Genomic DNA, 27252 nt, shown 5'->3' with positions numbered 1-27252 from the left:
ACTAAATATCCACAAGACAATGTGAAGTATATTTTAGTTGCTATGTATATTATAGCAACTAAGTTGGGATTCAGTGTCTTGCTCAAGAACAGTTTGACATGTGACTGGAGGAGCCAGGGATTGAACCAACAACTGCAAGATTGGTGGACAACCGCTCCGTCTTCCTGCGTCACAGTCGCCCCGTGTATCATGGATATTGTTAAATATAAAACAGAAACATTCAATCAAGAGTATTTAATGTGTTAAACTTGCATTAACTGTGAATGCAGTTTGACATTTTGAACTTGTGAAAATATCCTCACATTTATTTTGAAATGCAGGTCATCTTAACATTTTCTCGTTGAGTAAAGACAGTTTTTTGCACTACGTTAAAGTTTCTTATAGAGGTACACAGCACCAGATATGTAACCCTCCTCCTCCTTAGACACAGCTCTCTCCCAGTCTGCCACCTCAGTGACCTCTACACAACTCCAAAGCCCCTCTTCCTCCATCTGCTTCAGCTCACGCTCCAGGATGGCTTTGTACTCCTGATTTTCATGATTACTTCTGGTTGTCATGCAAATACAGCCACCTAGTGGAAACAGGTGACAGTGCAGTAGTTTCGCAGAGTGACTAAAACTCATCTGCTGTACAGTAAAGAGACCCTGATCAAACCAAACTTGTGACAGCATCAAACCAACCTGGTTTGGCAGACTTGCACAGCTGTCTGACCACACCAGCTGGGACTTGACCAATGCTCAGTGCTCCAACCATCACAACCACATCAAATAAATCTGTAAAAAAAGGCAAGGAAAAGATCATAGCGGTCAACACCTACAACTACTGTCACTACTACTTAATCACAGCGATAAACAATCTAGGTGAACAAATGATGTATTAAAATACCCCACTGGACAGGCAGCTGCTCCTCTCCCAGCATGGCCTTCTTCAGGTCCTGGTACACCCTGCTCTCTCTGGCCAATCTCAACATGGCTTCACTTCCATCAATACCCACAAAATGTGTAAATCCATGACTCTTCATCTGTACAAGATGATGTTTGGTTGTTAGGGAAAAGCCTAAAATACAAGTTAAAATGATACAAAACGTACAAGGACAGCACCCTAAGAAATTTAGGGAGATTCACTGAAAATGCTTGTCTTTGAAAATAAAACAGACTAGATATTAACACATAGTTACTGCGACAATCAGGATTTTGTAAAAAAAACAAAACAAAAAAAAAACTCTCCAAAAATTTTCCAAAGCCAGGTTTTGGTCAAATATTAATAAAGTATTATGGTGTCAAGAATGTCCAAAGTGTGTAGTTAACTCTTGTAATTCAGTTCTTTATGTTCATTGTGGACAATAAACATAAAGTGTCTGTGAGCTTTACCTGTTTGGCTACCAGTCCTGTACCACAGGCTACATCCAACACAACAGCAGCGTCACGATCACCACTGAAATGGGAGGAGATGCTGTTTGCTGCCAGACTAGGTGCACGGTAGTCCAGAACGGCCACATCCTATTTAAACAAGATTCAAGAAAAACACAAACTAGTATCTGAGCATTTTTATTATGTATAAAAAGAACTTGACATGGGAGGGATTGAGATGGGCATTGCACATCTTTTTTTATAATAGTCAGATAAACATGATATACAGGAGCAAAAGAAAAATATCTATATATTTAAAAATATATATATAGAAAAATATGTATAACTGTTTCAGGATGAGGAAAGCAATCATGGCTCGATTGTGAATAATTTTGTCAAGCCATAGTTTTATAAATAAAACAAACTCAGTGCTGCCGTAGCCAATTTCACTTAGCACTTGAAACACTTGTTCTATTGAATTGTATTGTTGCATGAGCAGTGTATGATTGGATGACACTTTCTTTTCTATTTTTTCTCTTGTACTGGAAAACTAATTTACCTACGGGTATGAATAAAGAAACCTAACCCGACCTGACCTGACATTAATTTGTATAGGCCTACCATATGCATAGGAACAACTTTGCATCTTTTTTCCTCACAGAACTGTTTCAGCTTAGCCATATATTATTCAGTGTTGCATCACCTAAAGTTTTTGAGCTTCAGTTGATTAAACGCCACCCTGACATTATTCTATAAACTTGAGAACCAATTTTCCAAACAAACTATCAAAGCCCAGAAGCAGCAAATCAGCCACAAATCGGTTAAGTGCATGTAAATGATTTCCTGATTCACCCTCAGCTAGATTTCACCTTTAGGATGATGTTTTCATGTTGGTTTGAAGTCCCTTTTTATACCATACATATGTGTAACAAAGGATTGTCAAGGTGGTCTTGACCCACACCACACATGTTGTTTCATTGACCTGACTCCAGGTTTACTAACTGCTGACTCCAACTGGCTTTGGAGGATTTTCATAGGGGTTCACAAACATTTCTCTAGCCTACACTGAATGCTTGTATGATGTATTCACTTTGGATAGGAAAACAATTTATGATATTAATTACATAGACTGTATTTGTATTTCCCTTTTCCTGCCACTGTATATTTTGCACTGTATTCTTTTCATATCAGTGTTTTTTATTCTTAATAAAAACACTACTAAGAGTAATTTTCCTATAATTCAACTGTGTTAAAATATTTTTTATTGACAATATTTGTCTGATATGACAATTAACTCACCTGGTCATAGTTTTCTGCCCAGGAGTTGTAGAAATTGACCTTATCCCTTGATGTGGTATCTTTATGAGCTGATAAGATAACTGCCTTCACATGTTCAAATGTGTTGTTGACAGCTGACATTATATAAACACCCACTCAAAGAGAAAAAGAAACAGAAATTATACAGTCAGGACATTTATCATAACATGTAAGTTTAAATCTTGAAATACAGGAATTATAGATGTTTGTATTTTGGGGCCCCACATTGTCTTTCTTTAATCAATCTAACAAGTACAAAATACGATACCTTTTTAAAAGTAATTTAATTAATTACGGTCCTTTGTATTTATAATAACATATTACAAACAAAAAAGTAGAGTTCTAAACGTTTCTTTAAATGTGTCAACTAATATAATAAATGAATCTTAAATTTAGTGAATGAGTAACTGTTATTCTTTATCTAAACTAATAATTTTTTGTGAGGTATGAATTAATACAGTTTTTTATTGAATTACTACAAGTAGTATTGCTTTTGTTTTGACGTGTTTGACGTTGTTTTTGACGTAAACACGTCACTACGTACGGCCAAAGCCTGCAATTTCTCGGGTCCAGAGTGCAACTCTGTTGGGTTGGCGTGTTGATTGAGCCATGATCTATCAACAAATCGAAGCTTGCGCTCGTTTTTGAAAAGGTTTGAAACTGTCCGTGTCTGCTGCAGCCTTAGTAACTATTATCTGCTGCCTCCTGTTTTCAGTTCATTTCCAAACAGCATAAATACGATTCAGGAAGCGCAGTTGGAGGAAATGATTTATGTGTTTAAAGATTAATGTACGCCATAAAATAGCACCGTGATTTGTTATACTCACAGACAGGATTTTACAGTTCTTAGAGAGCTGTCACGTTTTAATTTTCTGCTGTATCTCGAAGTAAACAGCAGAAATGAAGCGTTCACACTACAAAGCAATCCGCCATGAATCCACGATTGCATGTTCGTGATTGGCTAACGTAGGACTTTTCCGGGGGACGTCACGTTGCGTTCATTGAAAATGTAGAAATACACAGCATCCGTAACTGTATGTCATTTTATCAATATACGTTTTGTTCAAAAACAGATTACTCGATGACACGGATCAAAATCCCATCATATCGAGTCGTACACTAAAGAAAGTCAATGCTACAGCTATGTTTGCCTTTTTATTGATAATCTAAGCACGTGCCATTTAAGTGCCTCTAAGATATAGCCGGCTGAAGAGCTGAAGTGGGGTTTTTTGTACCAAAAAAAAAAATTAGAAAAACATCAAGTGCTCTCCAGGGTGACCTGTATGTGGGAAAATATGTAATAACGAAAAACATAAGATACATTGTCCTAAAAACGATGCTGTTATAATACAGTAAAATGCCCATTTTGGTAGAGAACAATGTAGACCCTTCCTTTGGGCTGATGTTATTTCATTTTGATACAGCACTCACTACTTTGCTTATTTACATTATATTTAGATTATTTTATTGTCTTGTGCCTAAACTGTAATCCTGATCCTACTCTCTGTACTTAGAATACATACGCTTTTATGCAATTAAACCAAGTGTATTGATTAAATATGATTCATATGAAATTTTATTTTCTAATTCTTTTTAATCCTTATGCCCAAAGCTGTTTAACATTTTGTAGAATGTGCTATCCAGCCTATTATATACTAAACATTTGTTACAAATTGGAAATCAACCTTATGGTTCATTAAAGTCTATTGGGAAATCATTATTTCTTAAAAAAACATAACATATTGTATCATTTAGAAGAATGCTGGAAGAGACAGAAACTACAGTAAGAACAGACAATATAAAATCCTCTGCAATATGCAGCTAGAGCATGTGTTTCAGTAAAAACTTTGCTCCAAACCTCCAAAATCTAGGGATAAAATGGAAGAGATAAAGTTTCAAATCCAATAACACCTCTGTTTTGTTTTCCTTATTTTCTGAATCATCCTATAAAATTGTACCCGTCATTGGGGATGTAGCCACATTTCTAAACATGCATTGTTGTTCTCTGCTGACAGGGGCCCAGTGATGATCAGTCAGCTGCCCTTTATATGTTTTTCCCCTGGCCATTTGGGACATCTGAAATCATCACTGCATGTTACACACAGTTCAACTATTAATAGCAAAAGTAACATTATCAGTTTTCTCAACAAATGTTGACTGGGCAGAACATTAAGACCACTTGTATTGTGATTAAATGTTTCATCATGTTCCTATATTAGTTTTGCTCAATGTCATATCAAAGATAAGACCGGCAGGTGAAGCCATCTTTGATTTTTAAATGCTTTGAAATTATCTGTAAGGTATTTTAAATCGTCCAGCTCAAGGTCATCCTAAAGCTTCAGTACTGTTCAGTTCCTTTAGAAGGGGGGTTTTGAGGATGTTTTACCACTTATCTAGGCAGAGTGGCAGGCATATAAATTCTGTGGAGTAATTGAGTGGCATCAAATGGTCCCCTGTGGGTTGTTGTTGGTATGTGTATCATTAGTCACATGACCCAGAGTGTGAATGTCTTACAATTTTGCCTGAGGGAGAGACAAAAGAACAGGAGACTTTACTGACTTTTTAACACTAGCAGGCCTTCGTCAGAACCCAAACAAAGAAAGAAATCACTTTGGGGTTTTAGCAATAAAAATGCAAAGAATCTTACAATTTAATCAAAATTCTAATTGCACAGTAGAGTACACTTCAGCTAAACTCCAGCATTTCAATACAGCATTAAACTGTCTCTTCAAAGACACCCTAGTGTATTAATCTTGAAGCAAAGAGAAATCTAGAAAGAGTGTTTCATCATCATATGCTGACAGGGTACCATTCTGTATGGCATAAGACGTGTCATAGTAAGAAAACAATACATGGAGTCAGAGAGAGTCTGGCTATATGTTGTAGTTTGGCAGCACTGACATTTCAATAATACAATAATAAACAGCTGGGCAGATGTAAAACTCCATCCCTCACAGGTATAATCTGTCTATTTGCTACAGCTAGATCAGCTTCCTTTGTGACAAAATATATGAAACGACCATAACATGGTGATGATTTATTTTGGCTTCAGACTGAGTTTCTTTTCATGGTGCTGAAAGTTCTAATACCTTCTCATTGGGGTGACCAGTTACGGAATTACTGGAAAAAAATACTTACACACGACTTACAACTGTCCATGTGTTGTGACATGAAAAAAGTAATTTATTATATTTAATTGGAGTCACTAGAATAAAATATTTACATATGAGAAATCCAAAATGCGTCCGTGTGGTTATGGCATATGGCGTGCATTAAAACAATTATTTATTGATGCTCCCTTAAAAGTCGTCCCTCGGCGAGAGGAAGATCCGATAACCATCGCAACCAGGTGAGGGACGTGGAGGCTCCTTGTTTGGTCTGTAGATCTGCTACTGAGTCGAGAAAGGCTCACCGAGAACTTGGGGCCATGAGAGAACACGCTGTTTCGTTCGCCAAAGACTTTCTCACCGCCGGCTTCGCCGCCACCATCTCCGAAACAGCCGTCGCACCGATTGAGAGAGTGAAACTACTTCTCCAGGTAAAACTCTGCCGGCAGGTGCACTGGCGTTGATGTATGGACTCCACTTGGTTGAAGGTGGTGGGTTAGCTTTTCCTAACAAGACATAACAATTTTAATGTGTTTCTAATAACCTGTTCTTCTTTTGAAGACGAGAACTATCCCAATTTCACGTGTAGAGTTATGTTCGCCTTGAAGTGCAGCCATGAGGAGGAAAGAGGGGAATTAAGAAATAAATGACTTAACTTATCCCAGAGACGGCTGCTGGGGGAAGGAGAGCGAGAGACTGCTCTGCGAGGGGAAAGAGCCAATTGTAGTAACAATTCGCTGAAAGGGTCCCTTTTGAAATGGAAATGAATCCCTGAAATTTCTTTTTTTTTTCGAAAGATTACCACGAATACGCAGCTCCTGGTCGAACCTTTAGTCTCCTTCCTGTTTACGCAGATGCTTCCTAGCAACAGAAGCGACACCGAGGCTCAGGGAGAAATCATATAGCGTTAGCGTACTGTATTAACGTTACGTTGATGTCGACACCGAAAAGCCCATCAAATTTGGGGTAATGCGGTATTTGTTGGCAAAAGCAATTTTTACATTGTACACAATTTTTACATTGTACACATACCGCGTGCGATAAATATGCGTCACCTGCAGCATCCAATATGAGGCTGCGTCTGTCCGCTAAAAGACCTCAGTCTCTCCTTATCCTTGCTCCTCTGCACAGGAATCAGGGCTTTTGGACGACTTTCAGTCTGACGTAGACAAGGAGCAAGAGATGATTCAATTTGACATATTTTTGTTAGATGGCGTTTTTCTTGTTCTTTTATGTTAAACTTGTTGATTTTCATGATCATGCCGTAGCTTATGTCAGCCCCCCCGGCATCTGAGTAAAAAGACTGGTTAAAATAAAGGATAGTAGACTACACAAAGCAATTGCATTTTTTTAAATTAAATTCGATTAAATTGTGTTAATAATTGGTCTGAAACTATTTTACATTTTTACTGGGCTCCCAACTTCGTCACATAGGTCAATGTGTATTCTGGCTGTAACTGATGACCCAAATGATGGCTAATCTAACTCTTAATGTTAAGTTAGACCAATATACCAGGAACATTTTGCAGCAGTTCTAACATGTAACAAGGTTACAACAAAAAGGTGCTGTGATTTCCATATGCTCAGGAGTTGATGGGATTCCTTATTTTACTTGTGTTCTTTCTTCCTTTGTCATTATTTAAGGTCCAGCATGCCAATAATCAGATTACCCTAGATAAGCACTACAAGGGTTTCATTGACTGTTTCATCCGTATTCCCAAAGAGCAAGGGGTCCAGTCCTACTGGAGAGGTAATCTTGCCAATGTCATTCGATATTTCCCCACCCAGGCCCTCAACTTTGCCTTCAAGGACAAGTATAGAAAACTGTTTCTTAATGGCATTGACCCGCACACACAGTTCTGGAAGTACTTTGCTGGTAACCTGGCCTCTGGTGGTGCTGCTGGAGCGACCTCTCTCTGTTTTGTGTACCCCCTTGATTTCACCCGTACCCGTCTTGCTGCTGATGTGGGAGAAACTCAAGCTGAAAGACAGTTCCGGGGTGTGCGAGACTGCCTGCTGAAGATCTACAAGTCTGATGGTGTGAGAGGCTTGTACCAAGGCTTCTTTGTGTCTTTGCAGGGCATTATCATCTATAGGGCTGCATGCTTTGGAATCTATGACACAGCTAAAGGTACGCTGTGTTTGACATATTTATTTATTTCATCTAAAGACACCAAAACTCACATGTCATAATCTTTATTTTTGTCTTTACAGGTATGCTCCCAGACCCCAAGAACACCCATATAGTTGTGAGCTGGATGATTGCACAGACTGTGACATGTGTTGCCAGCCTGATCTCATACCCCTTCGACACTGTCCGTAGATGTATGATGATGCAGTCCGGACTCAAAGGAGGTGAGTTCATTTGTATACATGGAAAATTAAAAGACATTACTATTGTGTCCAGTTTCTGTTAGAGTATACTGTAGTTGCCTTAGACATAGAACTGATACATTTTCTACCTGCTCTTACTTATCTTTCTCAGCTGACATCATGTACTGCGGTACTATTGACTGCTGGCGTAAGATTACACGTAATGAGGGTGGCAAAACTTTCTTCAAAGGGGCCTGGACCAACATGCTCAGAGGCACGGGTGGCGCCTTTGTGCTGGTACTGTATGATGAGCTAAAGAAAATATTCTAATTTTTCATGTTGTAACGTAGCACTTTACATTCTGTCTTATTAGTTGAAACAAACTATAGTGACTCACCACTGGCTGTGAACAATGGTTGAAGGCTGTGCATCTTTTTCCTTTTACATGCTGCATATTGTCTTCACCTGTGTGATTCCTGTTAAAGAAACCCACTTAAGCACTTAAGAGAAAAAAAAAATCCTAAAAATTGAATCTATCCAAAAACAACGACAAAGCAATTCTGTTTTTGTAAGGATCTAATGACAGGATGAGAGTGTTGGGTGTATAAAGCACTGGACTGTGATCTACAGAACAGAATTCAACTCCAGAGTCCTGTGTGTGGTCCTTACTATGGTAACAGAAAACATCTGGCTGCAGTTATGTTCTTTAGGAAAACTTTCCAATTTGCATTTGCAGTTCAGTTACAAACTATATCTTTAGAAGACAAGGTTGGTCTGGCCCTGTCTTGTCTTTTTTTGTTATTGATGCTTTTCTTTTCAGAAGTCAGATAGTGGAGGTGAGATTTCACCAGAGATGCAGTACACCTGAGCAGTCTGTGATTGGAATTTAATAAATTAGACCTGCAGGATCCTTTTATCCACTTCCTCTGGTCTGTCAACTGATGGCATTCTTTGTTTGTGATTTGTCTCATCAATACTCTCAGCTACACCACACCCAAACACACAACACATCCACTGACCTGTTCACAAATACTCTAACTCATTTGTATTTTACATCTTTGGTTAAAAAAAAACATTTAGCATAATTTAACAACCATGTGGTGTCTCCCTCCTTGCCAGAATATAAAGCTGAAAGATGATAAATGAATGGTCTGGAATTTGGGTTGGGGTTGCATTATACTTTTAGAGTCAACTAAGACAAAGTTTTATACCTGCAAATGCAGAGACCTGGTTACAAGCTCAGTTTTCATATGTCACACCACTGGATGCTAATACAGTGAAGGCCACCATGTACAAATAGCTGGTATGTGAGATTTGTGTGGCACGACTAACAGGCTTTGTGACACAGGAAATGAATTTTATGTCATGGCTGACGCTAACAGTAATTGGAAGTCACATGTCTGACCACCAAAGAGTAAACATGTAACTAACTGCTGAATGGATATGAGCTCCTAAGGTATATAGGAATAGTAGTATGGGAATATAGAAATAATACAGGGAAGCAAATGCACCCAAAGGGAAACTAAAAGCAATACACAAAATTTTAACTCTGGTACTGCTGAACCGGTACACAAAAGGAAAATCATCCTGATGATGCTGTGAATGAAAATTTACATACGCTAATCATGGACATGACTAACATGGTAATACTGAGCTTTTTTTTATTTCTAAGGTAGAATAACTGTACAACATGTATCTTTAAAAAAGCATTTACAAAGTGGTGCACAAGTTTCAATTCATTTGGGATCAGTACAAGTTCCAGATTAAATATGCAGCACATTTGGTTAAATGTCTGTTATTGTGTATTACTTAATTAGCTATTAACAAGCTTCTAGCAGAATTCTGAGATCTTGACAGTTTCAAACTCTAAACTTTGTTAAACAGGATATGAAACTGGACAGACATTATTTTTGCAGAGTCTGGTAGCAAATTCATCCTCTTTTTCACTGCTTATCTGGCACATTCACTGTGAAATTGACTTCAAAGTTTCAACAAACAGTATAGATTAAGAGTATGCCAATGATCTACAGCAATAAAAAGTTGCCAAATCTTCGCAGATCATGCGTTACTACAAAATTATCCCTTACACGCTCAGCACTTTCATAAATTTGGGCCATTTATGATATTTAAATTCATGTTATAGTTTGGTTTTAATGTTCTGATGCTTTCCTTCCTTGAAATAAATGTTGGGTATTGTATCAGCCAGGTATCATTATCTTTTAATCTGTTTTTAAACCTAGAGATTTGTTGAAACTTGAGACTTTGTTTCACTTCATGCCTAAATGGTTAAATAACATCTAATAAATGAAACTAACTAATGGAAATGTTACAGTGAAGAAGCTTGATGGGGAAAAAAGAGAAGTTCCACTTCGAGATCATGGACTGTTCAGACACATGTCCTCCTTTTTGGATGCACAGCATAAAGAGATTCTCAGAAAGCTGCCTACAAACAAATGACACAGCTGCAGAGTATGGTTGGGTATTAGATTACAGTGCGTGCTTTCTTTTTCCTTCATGATATTCTGTCTTACAGCTCTTGTTGTAATAATTTGAAAATCTCTAATGTATCCACTGTGTAATTGATCTGCATACTTTGTTGAAACCCCATTTTCAAAAGTTGGGATGCTGTGTGAAATCGAAATAAAAATAAAATACAATTATTTTCAAATCATTGGAAACTTATTTTTGATTGTATTTTAGAAAGACTTTGTTTGGTTTTATGATTGTTTGTAAAAACAGCATACCAGTGAAGGCAAGAGAGTCTTTTACAAGGATGGGTTGAAGTTCATCAAAGAAATAAGGTTTTCATTATGGGGACCATTAAATGATTTTGACACGATGATGAAATAAAACATGATTCTGTAGTGCTAAAAAACACTTCTGAAAACTGTTGTCATTGAACAGTTTGTTGCTGCATCAACAAACAAAAGTTAAATCTCTACCATACAAAGACAATAAATATACACTTACTGGCCATTCCATTTGGATATTTAAAATGAATGAGGATGCAAAAACATCCTTATTTCAGCACAACAAAGCATTCTGCACATATTACAGCAGCTTGGCCCCCAGTAAAAGAGTCCAGGTGCTAAACTGTGGCCTATGTCTGCCTGTCACCCATTGAAATTATTTGGTGAGGTGAAAAATACAACAAAGCATGTAAATCTTGTATCAAGCCAGAATGAAAAAAAAAAATGTTTATAAGATTAAAGCAATTGGTCTCCTCAGTTCCCAAATGATGGTAAATAGAGTTGTTGTAAGCAGAGGTGATGCAACATGGTGGAAACATGAGACATGTTGCTAGTACTATTTTCAAAACTGTCAAATGTTTAAAAAAATTAATACTTTGTCTTTCCACATTAAAATAGGTTTTAAATTACTTGCATATAATTGCATTCTGTTTTATTGTGATTTTAAACAACATCAAAACTTTTCAGGAAATAGAGTAACTAAGAAATGACTTCTATGTCTTCACTGTTTTTATGTCCTGCATGCTGCATAAGAACTGAGCTTGAAAATCAAGTTTTGTCTTTCACACAATCTGAAGAAGGACAATTGTATTTACTGACAACAAGAATATTGCAGAGTTAACATTTCCATGTTGAATTCTGCTGATTTTAAAGATTTAAGGTCAAGAAAAGTGAAGTATTTTTAGCTGTTTATTTACCTAACATATATAAAATTCAGACTGTTTAGTGTGCAAGGGTAGTAAATCATGTTCGTACGGGGAAAAAAACAACGCAAGCAATAAACAAAACTTCTTTAACTAAGGAATATAAATATTTATAGAACTGAATACAAACTTGCACTAATGGAAAGTCAATGCTGCAACAATATGAAAATTGTCCTACGCTGCTGTAAAGGTGAATTTTATGCCAACAAAATTCAATAATGTTAAATGTGCCAAATTGCTAATATTCGGCAGATTGAGATTTAATTTTGTAATATAATAATAACCTAAATACATAAAATCCGTATTTATACTAAACCAGAACAAATACTGCAGAAGCACTGATGGTTCCCTCTGCTGTTCACAAGAATGAAATTGCCTTTTTTCTGACGTTTTTAACCTAAAAACTGCTTAATTATAACCTTTTAAAAGTAGAATTTATGACAGAGCCACTATATAGGATTGCATTAAAATGCACAGGTGGTCATAATGTTATGCCTGATCGGTGTATGACTCCACGGCCTTTGTATCGAACGGCAATATTTCCACCACCACGTGAAGGTAGCATTCGTGCTTCCAAATCCTTGCACATGCGCAGTAACATTTCGCCAAGCTGCTATAGAGCGACTCCAAAAAAAAAAAAAAAAAAAAAAATCTCTTGGGGAAACTCCTGTGTTTTTAACAGCAAGCTAACCACTTTACCTAAACATAGTTGGAGCGTTTAACAGAGTTTTCAGGTGTTACCTGAAGCAGGTGTAATAGTTACAAAAGTCGTTGGGTATGTGCATTTCATCATGGAAAGTTCTCATAAGTTCTGCTGTTTCTACAACGCGTTTTGGGCCGTTTTCGTGGCATAGCTGCCAAGCTAGCGCTCTGCGGTGATATCCGATAGCGTTGGAGTCCAGAACTGAGCCTTGTTGGACGGCAGGAGTTTATAACTTTACTCCCTGGTAATGGGCCTCCTCTACTTTTTTAAACGCGTGTTTTAATAAAGAAGCAACCTATTTTTATTTTCTCCTAAGAAACTTAGTAACTAAATCACCTGATAGCTATTATTTCCAGGGACATTTAAATGTCTGAACGATGGTGTGTTTGTCTAAAGTTTGACATCGTACATTTTAACACCAGAACGTGTCATTTACTTGTTGCATTCACCTTAACACTTGCAAAATGCCACGTTTTCCTGATACTAGTTTGAATTTTATTTCTGTTCTTTTCCTCCAGGTTTCCTTGACAACAGCACCCTCACCATGTCTATCCTGGGATTAAAGAAGAAGCAGCCAAATACTTTCAAAGTCAAAGTTATCACAATGGATGCTGAAATGGAGTTCAGCTGTGAGGTGTGGATTTCTTTCGTCAGCACATTATAATAACACATTTCACGTCTGAAATGAACATTTTTCCCGATCATTACACATTGTATGCATTTGCATGTATAAGCTTGAAGTGACTTGTAGAGTCATCTCAGATTCATTCCCTGAAGAATAGCTTGAAATGTCAGTAAACACAAATAATGTAAATCTGCGTACAATGAGGTAAAAAGGTCTTAAAAACCTGCAAGATGCACATGATTAAGTTACACATGGTTAGTTTAGCTCAACAAATGGTTCATAAACGAAAAATGTACATACATTACAAGTATTTGGTTTGCTCCCTCTTTGTTTTAATGACAGCATGCCAGCATGTGAATGCTTGGACTTGTCTGTTCCCTCCACTGATGTTCAGTAATTTTGATGTTTGATCTTTGGTCTTCAAGCAGTTTTGGCAAATCTTTGAGGTTTGTTTAGGTTTATTATTATATGAAAACTGGCGCAAAGATGCAAACAAGAAAAGGTAAAGTCATGGTGTGCCGGCTTTTCTGAGCCTATTATTTAAGGTACCTTTTTTATTTTACTTAGAAAATTGAAAGGATTTGAGCCATTTTCATATCTTCATGTCTTGTTGCAATCTATTAAAAGTTGTGGTAGAACTTTCCTGAGTTAGTCCGGAGTTCCTTTATTTTTATATATGCGCAAGAGGACAGCTGCTGCAAACCAACACATTACCTTTCATCATCTAAACTCACTGGCCTCATTATCATATACTGTTTTCCTCAGGTGAAGTGGAAAGGTAAAGATTTGTTTGACCTGGTGTGTCGCACTATTGGTTTGAGGGAGACCTGGTTCTTTGGGCTCAGGTACACAGTAAAGGACACTTATGCTTGGCTGAAACCCGAGAAACAGGTGAGTGGAAAACTGCATTTGTAGATTAGAAACAGAAATAGCACATAACTTGAAAGATGTTAAATGCAATATTAACATATTGTGGGTAACATTACAATTCATCTGCATGAAAGATTATAAAGCTGCAAATGGCTATTATTTTTCATACTCAGTTAAAATGAAATATTTCTTATTTAAACAATAATTTGTTCTGTTTATAAAATGTCAGAACATTAGAGAAAGTGTCCATCACAAGTTTTTAGAATTCAAGGTGACAACTACAGACTGTTTTGTCTGACAAACTGTTTCAAACCCAAACACTTTCAGTTTAGAGTCATAAGACAGCTAATCCTCACATCTGAAAAGGTGGGAACATGACAATTGTGACCAACAAAGGATTGTGCTCTTTTTGTCTACTTTGTTTTTTGTTCACTAAGGTTCTAGACCAAGATGTTCCCAAAGACTCTCCCATTACATGTCATTTCTTGGCTAAATTCTTCCCAGAAAAAGTAGAAGAGGAACTTGTCCAAGAAATCACTCAGCACCTCTTCTTCTTACAGGTGACGTCAGCTTTTAAACAACCTCTGGGCCTATTTTGTTATAATGCAAACATTTTATGTTCACATGTGAAAACCCTAAAAAATGTAACTGGCTTCAATACATGTTCATACACGTCTTCAAATTGTTCTTTAGGTGAAAAAACAGATACTAGATGAAGAGATATTTTGTTCCCCTGAAGCTTCTGTACTTCTGGCATCATATGCAGTTCAAGCCAAGGTAAGAGCAATGCAGGGTTAATCAGTCCCTCCAGGAGTTTGGAACTTCAAAAAAAAAAAAAAAAAAAAAAGATTGCTTATTTTGCCAAATAGCTTATTTTGCAACAGAATTTGAAAATAAAGTCTGATGCATGTTGCTGTATTTTTATGATGCATTAAATTGCAAGGTTGAGCATAACTTACAAGGGGTCGATCGATTATTCATGGCATTGCAAATTCCTGGAATGACTGGTTAATGGTTCCTTACTGTCATTTCTTGCTGCTTTACCCCTCCTACTTAACCTCTATCTCAAAACATGCTGTTAAGTTCCAGCTGAAATTCACATTTTCTGCTTTATGCAACATACACCTAGATTAATGTAGACAGCAGAAACAAGTTTTAAACATACTGACATACCTTGTTCCATATTTATAACCTAAACATAAACTTTCTTGTAATGTGTGACACTTCTTGCACTTGGGGAGAAATGTTCTTATTCACGTGGGGTCCTCCTGGTGCTCAAAGACATGTCTTGGTTTCGGTTGAACTTGTATATGCTGTAAAGTTTAACTGGTCTTCACTGTCTTCCTCTCAATCTTAATCATAGTATGGGGACTATGACCCAAACTTTCACAAACCGGGTTTCCTGGCACAAGATGAACTTTTACCAAAAAGAGTAAGTACACATGACCACAGAAGAAGTTAGAACAGTGTGTTGATCTTAAAATAGTTTAGTCCTATTTATGTGCTTTATTGTTGCAGTAGTTGAACTGTGTTTGTGTATGTTTATGAGTGTGCACACAGTATGTGATGTTTTTCTTATTGTTGTGTGGAATTTCTAGGTTCTGATGCAATATCAGATGACAGCTGACATGTGGGAAGAGAAGATCACAGCTTGGTATGCAGAACACAGAGGCATTGCCAGGTAGGACTGATGGCGTGTATAGTGAAATACTACTTTTACAAAAGGTGTTGACCTAGAACAGGGATACTCACTCCTGACTCTCCCACGAGAGTCACTGTCCTGCATGTTTTCCATCTACGCCTGTCTTACCTTCTGGTGATTATCCAGACCAGGTGTGTTGCTGGAAGAAGTAATCACCTGTGACTTGGGAAGGAATAGGTAGAAAACAAGCAGGGCTGAAACTCTTGAGGACCAGGAGTGAGTGTTCCTGATTTAGAATCTGTATCATGGTTTGATATGTTTTCTCTTTTCCATACAGGGATGAAGCAGAGATGGAATACCTGAAGATTGCTCAGGACCTTGAGATGTATGGAGTCAGCTATTTTGCAATAACTGTGAGTGTGAATTATTTCACTGTAATGTTTTTTATAAAAATGAACTCTTAAATGATCACTTTGGTCATTTGTAAATTACAGGTGCTGGTCATATAATTAGAATATCTTCACAAAGTTGATTTATTTCACTAATTCCATTCAAGAAGTGAAACTTGTATAATGTATACATTCATTCCACACAATGAATGTCAAGTGTTTATTTCTTTTAATTTTGATGATTATAACTGACAACTAATGAAAACCCCAAATTCAGTATCTTAGAAAATTAGAATCTTACTTAAGACCAATACAAAGAAAGGTTTTTTAGAAATCTTGGCCAACTGAAAAGTATGAGCATGTACAGCACTCAATACTTAGTTGGGCTCCTTTTTCCTGAAGTACTGCAGGTGTTATGAGAGCCCAGGTTGCCCTGATAGTGGCCTTCAGCTCTTGTGCATTGTTGGGTCTGGCATATCACATCTTCCTCTTCACAATGCCCCATAGATTTTCAATGGGGTTAAGGTCAGGCGAGTTTGCTGGCCAATCAAGAACAGGGATACCATAGTCTTTAAACCAGGTACTGGTAGATTTGGCAGTGTGTGCAGGTGCCAAGTCCTGTTGGAAAATGAAACCTGCATCTCAATAAAGTTGGTCAGCAGCAGGAAGCATGAACTGCTCTAAAACATCCTGGTATACAGCTACGTTGACCTTCGACCTTTGTACAGTATTTTCAGCAATGGCCCACACAGACACTAAAACCATAATTACTACTCTCATTTATTGTTTGCTAGCTTGCACCCGGGAATTGTTCATCTGTGTTGTAAACGTCATTTGTTCTCCAAAAAAGATTTAAAAACTCATCAGCCTGACACAATTCTCCAGTGGTGACATGTTTCTTCTGTCCACATGTGTGTTTGGAATTTTTTAATGAAATATTCCCCAAATTGATTTGAATTGCATATGATGGCCAGAGATCTCGAGCATGCACAGTCTAGTGGCTTACCTCAAACAGCTGGAAATTTAATGGCGACTCAAAGCATTAGAAGGAATATTTTATTAAGTCACAGATGAATAAACTAGCCCAGGTTGCGGACTAACGGACGTTACCCACGAGTTAAGGAATTTCATTGTTGGTTTTAGTATTCGTTTGGGGACCGTTGAAAATACAATTGTTTTAGAAAATGACCAAATTTGTCCTTTTAAACATTCAATTCACGTTGGTGTACATTTCTGTTTTATGCATCAATTTGACAGCAAAATAAGAGGGACACTGACCTGTTACTTGGAGTGGATGCTCAGGGCCTTCACATCTACAGCCCCAACAGCAAACTTAACCCTAACAAGTCCTTTCCTTGGGGCGGCATCCGTAATATCTCCTACAGTGAAAAAGAGGTAAATACAAGTAATGACCCCTTTTTTGCAAGCTTTGTCTACTGTATAAATACTGTTTCCTGTGTGTTGCTGTATTTGTTTCGCTCAATTGAGTGTTAAATTCCACATTTGTAATGCTGTTTTTAATAAAATGTTTTTAGTCCAGTATACGCAGTTATCTGTAGTGTTGTAAAAGTATCAGTGTGTGCTGTCTGTCGAAACAATACTAAAAATGTTATCAGTAGTGGAGAATTCTTTAATTTTCCCATGTTGCAGTTCACAATAAAACCCCTGGACAAGAAGAAAGATGTTTTCAAGTTCTATTCATCTCAACTGCGTGTCAACAAGCTGGTTGGTTTAACATTCGTTCATTTAAATACACAACTATAAACAAATTATAGTTTTATAGTCAAACTTTCTGCCTTATATTTCCTGCGTTTCCAGATCTTGCAATTGTGCATCGGCAATCACGATCTATTCATGAGAAGGAGGAAGGTGGACTCCGTCGAAGTGCAGCAGATGAAGGCTCAAGCTAAGGAGGAGAAGGCTCGCAAGAAGGTTGGTGGAGCACTGCTGTCACTGCTCCCTGGATGTACAGTACGTCTGTATGAATCTAGATTGGTTTTCTGAACTTTATTTGTGTTTGTCTGCTTCCATGTAGATGGAGCGTCAAATCCTGGCGAGGGAGAAACAGATGAGGGAGGAAGCGGAGCGAGCAAAAGAAGAGATGGAACGAAGACTTTTCCAGCTGCAGGACGAAGCACGTCTGGCCAACGAGGCACTGGTGAGAGCTTAATCTATCACACCAGTTACTGTAGGTCTTGACTACTCTAGATGTTTGTCTGTGTTCCTTTTTAGGTGCTAAGCTTTCCATTTCTGTTATTTGCTTAAAAGAAAGCCACATAAATGATAGAAAACATCACAACTTTGTGGTATTAAAACTATGTTATTAATGTTTTGAGGCCAGATTCATCCATCAAAATAAGGCTAAACCCATCCTCGGGTGTAAAAATTATTTTCCAAAACTTCTATACTGCATTTTCTCTAGCTACGATCTGAGGAGACGGCAGACCTTCTGGCAGAGAAGGCCCAGATTGCTGAAGAGGAGGCCAAGCTGTTGGCCCACAAGGCTGCAGAGGCTGAGCAGGAGAGGCAGAGGTTAGAGGTCACCGCCATGAAGACCAAGGAGGAGAAAAGGCTGATGGAGCAGAAGATGAGGGAGGCAGAGCAGCTGGCTGTTAAACTGGTGGAACAGTCTGAAAGGAGGTCCTGAAAATGTTTGGTTTATTTACATAATTGTTTTTGCGTTTGCGTATAATAGACGAAAGTGGGAGTTGTGGTTTGGCCAGTAAAGTTCTTTGTTACAGCTTTTTCTAGTCACCTGTTTTTCTCCTGATCTGTTCCTCTCTGGAGGACAGAAAATCCCTCCAGTAAAAATACCACACCAATATCTAGCGCTCTGTTTCAGTTTTACATCTTGGTGAAACAGGATAATTTGTCGCCTTTCAATGCAGGCTTTCTTAATGTGATTGTCAGAATTTATACAATACCTTTAGAAACATGGTTTGAACCTTCTCCCATTTGGTGGCTGCATTTATTCATTTTGTTTCTCTAACAGGTGTAGTTAGAAATAAAGATCTAGCTTTTGAGTTTCATCAGAACTTACTATCTGCTCCTGTTTCCAGAATAAGTAAAAATACATGTTCTGTACGGTTTGTTTATCAGATGCGAAATAACCAAAACTTTGGTTTCAGGTTGCAGGAGGCAGATCACTTGAAGCAGGACTTGACTGAGGCAAAGGATGCTGAGCGCCGAGCCAAACAGAAGCTACTAGAGATCACCAAAACAACATACCCTGTACAGTAACGATGGCGTTGTTTGGTTATTGAATATTTCTGAAACTTAAAACCAGGTTATTTAAGGCCAGTCACTGCGTTCTTTGATTGATGTCTACTTCAGGTGTGGGTTTATTTCCTAGAAACTGACAGTAGTCAAAATAGGTGGAAATTAGCTAACAAAGCTTCTACAAAAAAAATGAGCTGCTGTCATTGCAGAAAACAGTTTGGCCAGAAAATTGCGACCACAAACAGGAAAATTGAAACCAGGAATGTAATGTGCATTACTGAACACAAGCAACTGTTTTTAAATATTTTATTATTTTAGGGGAAGAACTCTTCCCCGGGACATTAACTTCAGTCTGTCATCACTTTCTGTCATTGTGTATCAGCAGATGGTGAAGTAGTAGGGCTACATGTCCTTTATGTTGGAGCATATTTATTTACTTGACATCTGTTTGTCAACCAGCTCATAGCCGCTTACTCCACTCCACCTGCTCCTCCCGAAGCAGCCGGCTTTTCCTATGAATCAGAATCTATGCGTCTCGACTTCAAGGACTCTGACATGAAACGGCTGTCTATGGAGATTGAGAGAGAGAGGTGAGCTGGACTTTAAATCTTTGCGAAAAATGTACAGTTTGGGCTCTGCTTGTTTATATTCTGTCATGTGATACTGATACAGGATTGAGTACATGGAGAAGAGTAAACACCTGCAGGATCAGTTGAAGGAGCTCAAGTCAGAGATAGAGTCTCTGAAGCTGGAGGAGCAACAACAACAGCAGCAGCAACAACAACAACAACAACAACAACAACAGCAGCAACATCAGCAGCAGCAGCAACAACAACAACAACAACAACAACAACAACAACAGCAGCAGCAACAGCAGCAGCAGCAACAGCAACAGGCCAGTTTCTACGGACTCCACAGTGAGGCGAGAGGTTACATCCAGGAGCCGGTCTATGTACCTCACAGCAACGTACGTATGATTTTTTTTTTTTTTTTTTACCAAATCCTCTTGGTCATGTTATTAAAGTTATTGGTTTTACTGGTTGGATAGAATGTCTTTGACTTTATAACTAAACCAATAAACAACTAACAAAATTACAAGATCACTGAAGGGTGAACGATGAGCCTACAAAAAAAGATAAAGCCCATCACACTAAAATTAGGGCTTTAATTGTGCATTTGATCAAAATGGGTCTCATTCCTCAAAAATAACAAACTTTGACAAAACACGAAAATATACTTGATCTATGCTGTTTATTTGTCTGCTTACAGCATAAAATCACTAGCGTGCATTTTACTTTTTCAGTGTATGATCAAACATTTAATCAACCTTATTTCAGCCTCCTCTGCGTCTCGCTCACACTGCTCTTGTCTTGTTTTGCAGCGAAACTCTGCGTACATGTCTCAGATGGCTTTCTTTGAAGAAGTGTGATCCTACTCCTAAAAGGCGAGGAAGAAGGGCCTCCAGCTGTTGTGACTTTGTGCTTTTTGGAGTTTTTCATGACAAGACTCACATACATTTGGCTTTGCCTCAGTGACTTTGACTCCATCCTGACCAACAAACACACACTAGTTTAACTTCCTGCATAAGTACAATCTGCTACAGTACAGGACACTCCACATTTCGTTTGTTATTTGTAACACAGATTTCAGCATATGGTGCTGATAGATGAATGCAGTAGTGTTTTTATTTTAGTGTTTTTAAGGCAAAATTAGTTGTAAGATGGCCATTAATAAAAGACAAGTAAAATACTTAAGTGCCTTGACAGGGATTAATTTTAAAATGTTGAGACTGTTTCCAGCCAAAGCTTTTGCATTACATGTATTTAGGTAAATTAATCTTTTTAATCTGGGGAAAACAAAATAGCAATTTTGTGTATGTTGAATTAGTCAGTCAGTTTTTCTCAAATGTACAGCAAAAAGGTTACAGCAAGAAACCCACATGGCCAGATGAGTCATAACTTTTGAATGTTGCTCTGAACACAGTTAATTTTAATTTATGATACACATCTAGAATATGAACATTTTAATGTTATTCATAAAAGTAAATTGTACAAGTAGCCTTTTTAAGCAAAGTAGAGTCCATATTTGCCAAACAGATGTGTCCAGGGACATTGTCAACATGTGGCGCTTTGTGAACTGTTCAGTGTTTGACCTTTGTCCTCAAATTTGCATTATGTTACTGTTAAATTGCTTGTTTCAGTTTTTACTGACAACTGCACGCAAGTGCGTTTTTTGTTTCTAGTGCATCATCACGGTACAGTAGTTGATAGAAATGTAGTGTACCGGTAAAAGCTTGGACTCGGCCGTTTCGAGTTTGTGTTTTGCACTTGGTGTGTTAAATGGTGGTGTTTTTTTTTAATTCACATGCTTTTGAGTTTGTAGGAATTTGTTCGGTATCATTGTTTTCATGTGTCTTTGCATTAGGATTTCTTTAAGTTTGGAGTTGATTTCATACCCTGACTTTTTAGAGAATACCAGATCGAGGACTTTCCTGTTTTTCTTCTCAGGGTTCTATTGGAGACAATCACTGCATGTGGGATTTCATCACATTTTTCCAGTGAGATATGCAGTATGGTATCCATTAATGTTTACCTTTTGTTGATGGGCTATTACTTTTCAACTTGGATGAGTCTATTAGTTATTCACATGATTACAGTTTACCAGCACTGGGTGCATTTTCTAAGTATTCAAATGAGTGACCTGACAATATAACCTCAACATAGAGCAGTTGGATGTGTGATATTCCACCAGAGATTCTGTATTTTTTGTTCTTTGTACCACTTTAGCATAGACTGAACAATGATTGGTTGGTTCACCAATCATTGCCATCATGACTAAGTTAAGGGCAAGGCTAACTTTAGTTTTTGAGTAAATGTTATTGTACTCGAGTGAGAAATATTCTTTTTTTTTTATTCCATTAACACATTTCTCTTTACTTTAGTTTGCCTTTTCTTTTTGCTACTGGTTTAATACCGTAGAAATCCACTCTGCTTTATAATATACACCTGAATACATCTATTTATATACACAGTCTGATCTTCTACTAATTGTAAAGTTATTTGAGCAATGGTAAATTGTGAAAATGTATATGAGAGTTAGACTCAAGTATTACATTTGGACATTTACATTTTTACAGTATGCAGACTATTCAATATGAGTGGAAGCAAAATAAAGTTTCTAAAGAAATATCAGTGAACTTACATGTAAAACTCTCCAGAGACCCTCTCTGTACAATTAGGTTATTGAACTATTGGTTTAAGGGCTTTTGGCTTGTCCCTTCAGGGATCGCAACATGTTCCACACTTGGATGTGGCAGTAGTTTTTTTAACCTACTGCCACCAGACCCTCATTTAAATTATATTGGTTATTTTTAATTAAAAAAGATGTTCAGTTTTTAACATGAGTGGAGAGTGAAATCCACCTGCTGCCTGTGGCCTTTCTGTGTGGAGCTTACGTGTTTTTTTTTCTTCTGTGGGTTTCCCTCGGTCCAAAGACATGCACGTTAAGTTATTTAGTGACTGAATTGCAGAGACGGGAGTCTATCTGAATTTCTGATGATCTACCCCAGTGTCCACATTTTTTCCAAATCTGTCAAAAGACTGTGGTTATACTGTAAGTCTGGTTGCATTTTCAACACTAACAAAATGGTTGCAGCTTGCTTACACCTTTTTAAAAGCTAGATCAAGGTGTTGATCTGCACATGTCACATTAGATGACAGGTTGGAGAAAATGTGGATATATTAAATATAAAACTAAGATTATTAAGCCCCAATTACCAAGTATAAATGCTAAATATCTACACTTCTCAAAGACTTTCTACCTGTCCTCATGACAGGTCAACAATGTAGTCAGCTCCAGTGGTCTTGCACAGACAAGACAGTCATGTGTCCTAAGATGAGGGATGTGTGGAACGTTGGGCCTAGATGGATTTTTACAAAATATAGTGCAGAAAATAATCTGTTCCTGTTAGTAAAAATGTATTTAAATGATCTGATTAAGTCCTGGCTTCTTATCATGTTTAATATCAGCAATCTAAACAAAAGTGCTGCTTTGTATTTGATAGAAGCACACACATCTTAACCCTGAAAATGCTGTAGTTCCAAATTAATTTTGAATATTTTGTGTACCAGTAGAGGGCAGAGTGCAGAGGTGTGTGTTTTTTTTTTTACCCTTCAGAACAACAGGCTTCAATAGGTGAAGTATAACAATTCAGTCAGGTTAAAGCTAAATCTCAACATAATAGCAGTGGGCAGGCTTTGTATTAATGCATATGGAAAGGGGAAAGGACGTAACTAAAAGAAAGGGATTTGCTCGTGTTTGACTTGGATTGAACCAAGTAAAGTTCTCAGCATTGAGATAAGTGTGTTTTAATAAACACTGTCAACATACAGGTGTAACTCCAAGACATCAGGGCAGCCTTTATTTTCCTTTCAATCAGCCACCAAAGTTTAAAGACTTTATGAAAAAGACGTTCGACTGGCACATGAAGCTGGGAATTAAGAGTGGCTGTTGGTTTGGGGTACAGAGATCAATGTACTGCAGACCCGCAGTCTAATGATCAACTGAGCACAGCTGACCACAAAGCAAACCACCCCTGACACCTGGGCAGAGGTGAGAGCACTGAGGCACATGGTGGCAGAGCTAAGACCAAAGGGCAGCCGGAGCCTGGTGAATGAGCTGGAAGCTGAGCTGCTGCAGGGACTGATGCCTGAGTACATTCCTGTTGACTGTTGATAATATTTTATTACAAATGTTTTATTATCAGTGCAGAAATCCTTATTTCTTCTGTAATAGTGTGCAAATACAAGTATATTGCATTTTAAAAATTGAAGTTGAAACGCTGGGTTTTGACAATTTTGATTAAAAGAGGTCATAGCCATATTATTTAACCAGTCACAGGCAAGACTGAACATTCCCCTATTTTCCAACTCAGGCCACAGAAGAGATATCTTTGAAACCAGTCTGCCCCTGAGAGCAAAACGAGGGACCAGAAAAAAAAGAAAAGAGGAGGCCAGTGTTTCACTGACAGTATGACTGCAATGATTTTTTATTACTTTAGTGTTTTGGCTTTTCAACAAGTAAAAGTAGTTAAAAACGTATTTTTACAGCTGTGACCCAGCAAATGTTGTGATTCATGGGACTTTGTGTAATTAGTACACTGTATTAATCTAGTTTCAGTTTAGTATGAAAGAGACACGATGGCTTTCATAAGTTGGGTTCGTTTTCTAAATATTTTTGTAAATGTCAAAGAAATGAAAGAAATTGTGCATGATTTTATGAGGGTATGGTGTCAAATGCTTCTGATGACTGTCCTACAGTGTGCGTTGGTGATTTGTTAGACTATATAGTGGAGGAGGAAAATGGGCCTTTCGATGATGATGAAATCTTGACTGCTGAAGTCATTTGTGTAATGAAGGAAGATTTGAGGCCAGTGATAATGGGAGGAGTGAAATGAGGGTTTCAATCAGAAACACTGTGCACTTTGTAAAGTATTGCGTAAACCCTCATTTGTTGTTTAGAGGTGTGATTTATTCTGATGGAGCTCGTACGTACGTTTTTAATATGTTCTTAATAGATGAGAATACTGTGTCTAATGTAAACTGCAGGTTGATGAGATTCAGCTCACAGTTTCCTCATTAATTCAGACTTGCAGAGTGGATTCTGTGCGAGTGTGTCTAACTCAGCCTGTTAGGATTCCCCTGTCTTGATTTTCACAGTTTATTCAGTCCATCTATCCTCCGTTTGCCTGCCAAAACTGACTTTTATTTCTTTCCCTTCTTCCCCATAGAAGCCAAACAATTGTTGGTTTTGCATTTCTCTGAGATTGGTATTGTCCCGTCAAACTTAAAAAAATAAAGCTACAATTTACAACTACGATTTACACTTAATGAGTAATTAACTATAGTAATTGTCATATTGGTCTTGGTCTGAAGACACACCATCGTTGGGTGGCTGTAAGTTTGTAAGTCACTTAGTCCATAAACCACAGTGTCAGTGGTTTGACTCCCCCGTTGGCTCTGTGGAGAAGTTTTCTAGGGCAAGACACTGAACCCCAAGTGGCTCCCCGTGGTCAGGTTAGCACCTCGCATTGCAATCAGTGTTTGAGTGGGTGAGTGAGAAGGAACATTATAAAGCGCTATATAAGTAGCACATTTACATTTACCACACATCATCTCTTCGTGCAGGTGCATCACCGTTTGGTCATTGTGGTCCTGACTGTGTGGACTTGGCGAATTGCTGATGTGAGTTTGCTGCGTTGTGCTTCCACAAGTTGAAACTGTGGAAGGTGATATTCTACTCTCTGTTTATTATTGAGCTCAAAATGGTTAGTGGAGTTGTACTGGACTGCATTATAATAAGGGGTGTTCCTGAAGGCCCCCTTATTCATTTTTAAATAGGGTGACCAAAACAATAGAACCACCACTTAATAGAATCTAGTTTTACTCCGCTAACCACTTTGACCTCAATAATAATAAACAGAGTAGAATTATCACCTTTCTGATAGTTTCAACTTAAAAACGGAGAAATTATAACTCATAATAAAAGTAGAAGTCATGGCAGAGCTGCGGTATTGAATTGCATTAGATTGTACAGTTGTCACTAATAAAGTGGCCAGTGAGTGTAATATGCAGATTTTTACTTTCAGTGCTATAGACATTTAATACTTTAGTAAAAGGTAAAGTTCTGCATTTAAAATCTTACTTAAGTGAAAGAGCAGAAGGTCTATCAGCTAAATTTACTAAACTACAAAAGAAGCAAAAAGAAAAAAACGGTTTCTACATATTGAAGTGATATGACACGTATTTCTGAATTATTATTGTTGCTGATACATTAACATGTGAGCAGCATTTTTGAGGTGTCACCAGTTCAGTTGGAGCTAATCACACACCTTCTTTACTGTTGGGTGGATTATCTACAAAGAATGCACTGTAATTTATGATCAAATACTTTGTGTGTAAACTGTAGTAAATCTAAAGTAAAGCTTATACATGGAAATTAATCTCAAATGTAGTACTGTAAAAACTTCATTGGATCCTTTTTTTAATTGGCCACTTGGAGGCAGTGGAAACAAGTGTTAATCACAACACTGAGAAGATGAACCCAGTGCACAGGGCACCTTTACCGTGGACTACATCCAGCTTCAGTGTCATTGCACACAGTAAGTACCAGTACCACAAAATCTACTTTAGCATCTTAACAACATAGTGCAAAAAGTACCAAAGGTGTATTTGATTTATATATGTAAATATCAGCAAGTGCACTGCACGTAATGAACAATAAAACAGTGGGGTAGGGGTGGTAAGAACGGGTGTTGCTGTAACAGAAAGACGAAATTGCTGCTGTTTGGAAGCACTGATTTTGAAAAATTCTGAATTGATGTTGACTGGGTGCTCTGCAGGAGAAAAAAATATATATACATATATATAGAGAGAGGAACCTTTCCTATTACAGAATAACTTTAAGTGCCTTTTCCTGATTGAGCTCTCTCAATGGACAGGATGGATCTGTTCCGAGGAGATCATGATTACACACAAAAATGGATTTTCTAAGAACTAAAGAAGAGACAGGGAGACCAGTAGATGAGGGAGGGGGGGTTTCACCCACAGCGACTCATCACAGTGTGATGTCCAGAGGGGCACAGGAATATCAGATTTGAGAGAATGAGTATCATTCAGAGAGAGTTCATTTTGCCTGGAGATGAGTTTGCTACCTCTTTAACTCTCGAGACTGTTTCTCCCATTGGTTTTAGCTGCGATCACTCCCATGGCATTTGAAACACAGATTAGAGTAATAGCAGAGAAGGGGCGAGGGCACACTTAGAGACTGTGAATTGCATTCTAGGCTGCGCTGACTTGAGAGGAAGGGCTACAGAGACATAAAGGAGTGAAATCACGTCCTACACAGAGAGACAGAAAATAGGCCTTTGAAGTATTTTTTTTTTTTTTTTTTGCTGTGAAGGCATTTAAAGGACTGAAATAATTGGATGGTTGAGGCCTCGTCTCAGCAAAAGCACAAATGCAGACCCCATTCTTTCCAGAGGTGTG

At 37.8% G+C, this 27252-nt stretch overlaps 3 protein-coding genes across 3 annotated transcripts; 2 read left to right on the top strand and 1 right to left on the bottom strand.

Annotated features, from left to right (window-relative positions):
- Window positions 1–219: 219 nt before the first annotated feature.
- On the bottom strand, window positions 220–3881 carry mettl27 (methyltransferase like 27). The gene is made up of 6 exons (XM_067492317.1): window positions 3494–3881; window positions 2649–2782; window positions 1371–1499; window positions 886–1021; window positions 681–773; window positions 220–571 (listed from the first exon to the last, which is right to left on the bottom strand). The coding sequence occupies exons 2-6, from the start codon at window positions 2766–2768 to the stop codon at window positions 369–371; spliced, it is 681 nt and encodes a 226-aa protein (XP_067348418.1). The 5' UTR covers window positions 2769–2782; window positions 3494–3881; the 3' UTR covers window positions 220–368.
- LOC137108041 (ADP/ATP translocase 3-like) lies at window positions 3228–10757 on the top strand. The gene is made up of 6 exons (XM_067492316.1): window positions 3228–3318; window positions 5973–6204; window positions 7418–7904; window positions 7988–8128; window positions 8259–8383; window positions 8907–10757. The coding sequence occupies exons 2-6, from the start codon at window positions 6094–6096 to the stop codon at window positions 8952–8954; spliced, it is 912 nt and encodes a 303-aa protein (XP_067348417.1). The 5' UTR covers window positions 3228–3318; window positions 5973–6093; the 3' UTR covers window positions 8955–10757.
- Window positions 10758–12393: 1636 nt separating this feature from the next.
- nf2b (NF2, moesin-ezrin-radixin like (MERLIN) tumor suppressor b) lies at window positions 12394–22605 on the top strand. The gene is made up of 17 exons (XM_067492187.1): window positions 12394–12706; window positions 12981–13096; window positions 13853–13978; window positions 14395–14517; window positions 14651–14734; window positions 15321–15389; window positions 15556–15638; window positions 15937–16012; window positions 17246–17383; window positions 17639–17713; window positions 17807–17920; window positions 18024–18146; window positions 18411–18628; window positions 19117–19219; window positions 19667–19797; window positions 19880–20174; window positions 20589–22605. Exons 2-17 carry the CDS (start codon window positions 13007–13009, stop codon window positions 20634–20636), a joined length of 1896 nt encoding a protein of 631 aa, XP_067348288.1. The 5' UTR covers window positions 12394–12706; window positions 12981–13006; the 3' UTR covers window positions 20637–22605.
- Window positions 22606–27252: the final 4647 nt, after the last annotated feature.

Source organism: Channa argus, chromosome 22 (genome assembly GCF_033026475.1).
Source record: "Channa argus isolate prfri chromosome 22, Channa argus male v1.0, whole genome shotgun sequence".
In the NCBI taxonomy this organism is placed as follows: Eukaryota; Metazoa; Chordata; class Actinopteri; order Anabantiformes; family Channidae; genus Channa; species Channa argus.
Note: the sequence above shows the minus strand (reverse complement) of the source record. Positions and strands in the feature narration are given on the sequence as shown.

Coding starts and splice junctions, on each gene's coding strand:
- nf2b (XM_067492187.1), top strand. CDS start 13,007: ATGTCTATCCTGGGATTAAAGAAGAAGCAGCCAAATACTTTCAAAGTC. Junction 14,735..15,320: donor CATATGCAGTTCAAGCCAAG/GTAAGAGCAATG, acceptor TCTTAATCATAG/TATGGGGACTATGACCCAAA. Junction 20,175..20,588: donor TCTATGTACCTCACAGCAAC/GTACGTATGATT, acceptor CTTGTTTTGCAG/CGAAACTCTGCGTACATGTC.
- LOC137108041 (XM_067492316.1), top strand. CDS start 6,094: ATGAGAGAACACGCTGTTTCGTTCGCCAAAGACTTTCTCACCGCCGGC. Junction 7,905..7,987: donor AATCTATGACACAGCTAAAG/GTACGCTGTGTT, acceptor TTGTCTTTACAG/GTATGCTCCCAGACCCCAAG. Junction 8,384..8,906: donor CGGGTGGCGCCTTTGTGCTG/GTACTGTATGAT, acceptor TTTTCTTTTCAG/AAGTCAGATAGTGGAGGTGA.
- mettl27 (XM_067492317.1), bottom strand. CDS start 2,768: ATGTCAGCTGTCAACAACACATTTGAACATGTGAAGGCAGTTATCTTA. Junction 1,500..2,648: donor GGGCAGAAAACTATGACCAG/GTGAGTTAATTG, acceptor TTGTTTAAATAG/GATGTGGCCGTTCTGGACTA. Junction 1,022..1,370: donor CAGGACTGGTAGCCAAACAG/GTAAAGCTCACA, acceptor CATCTTGTACAG/ATGAAGAGTCATGGATTTAC.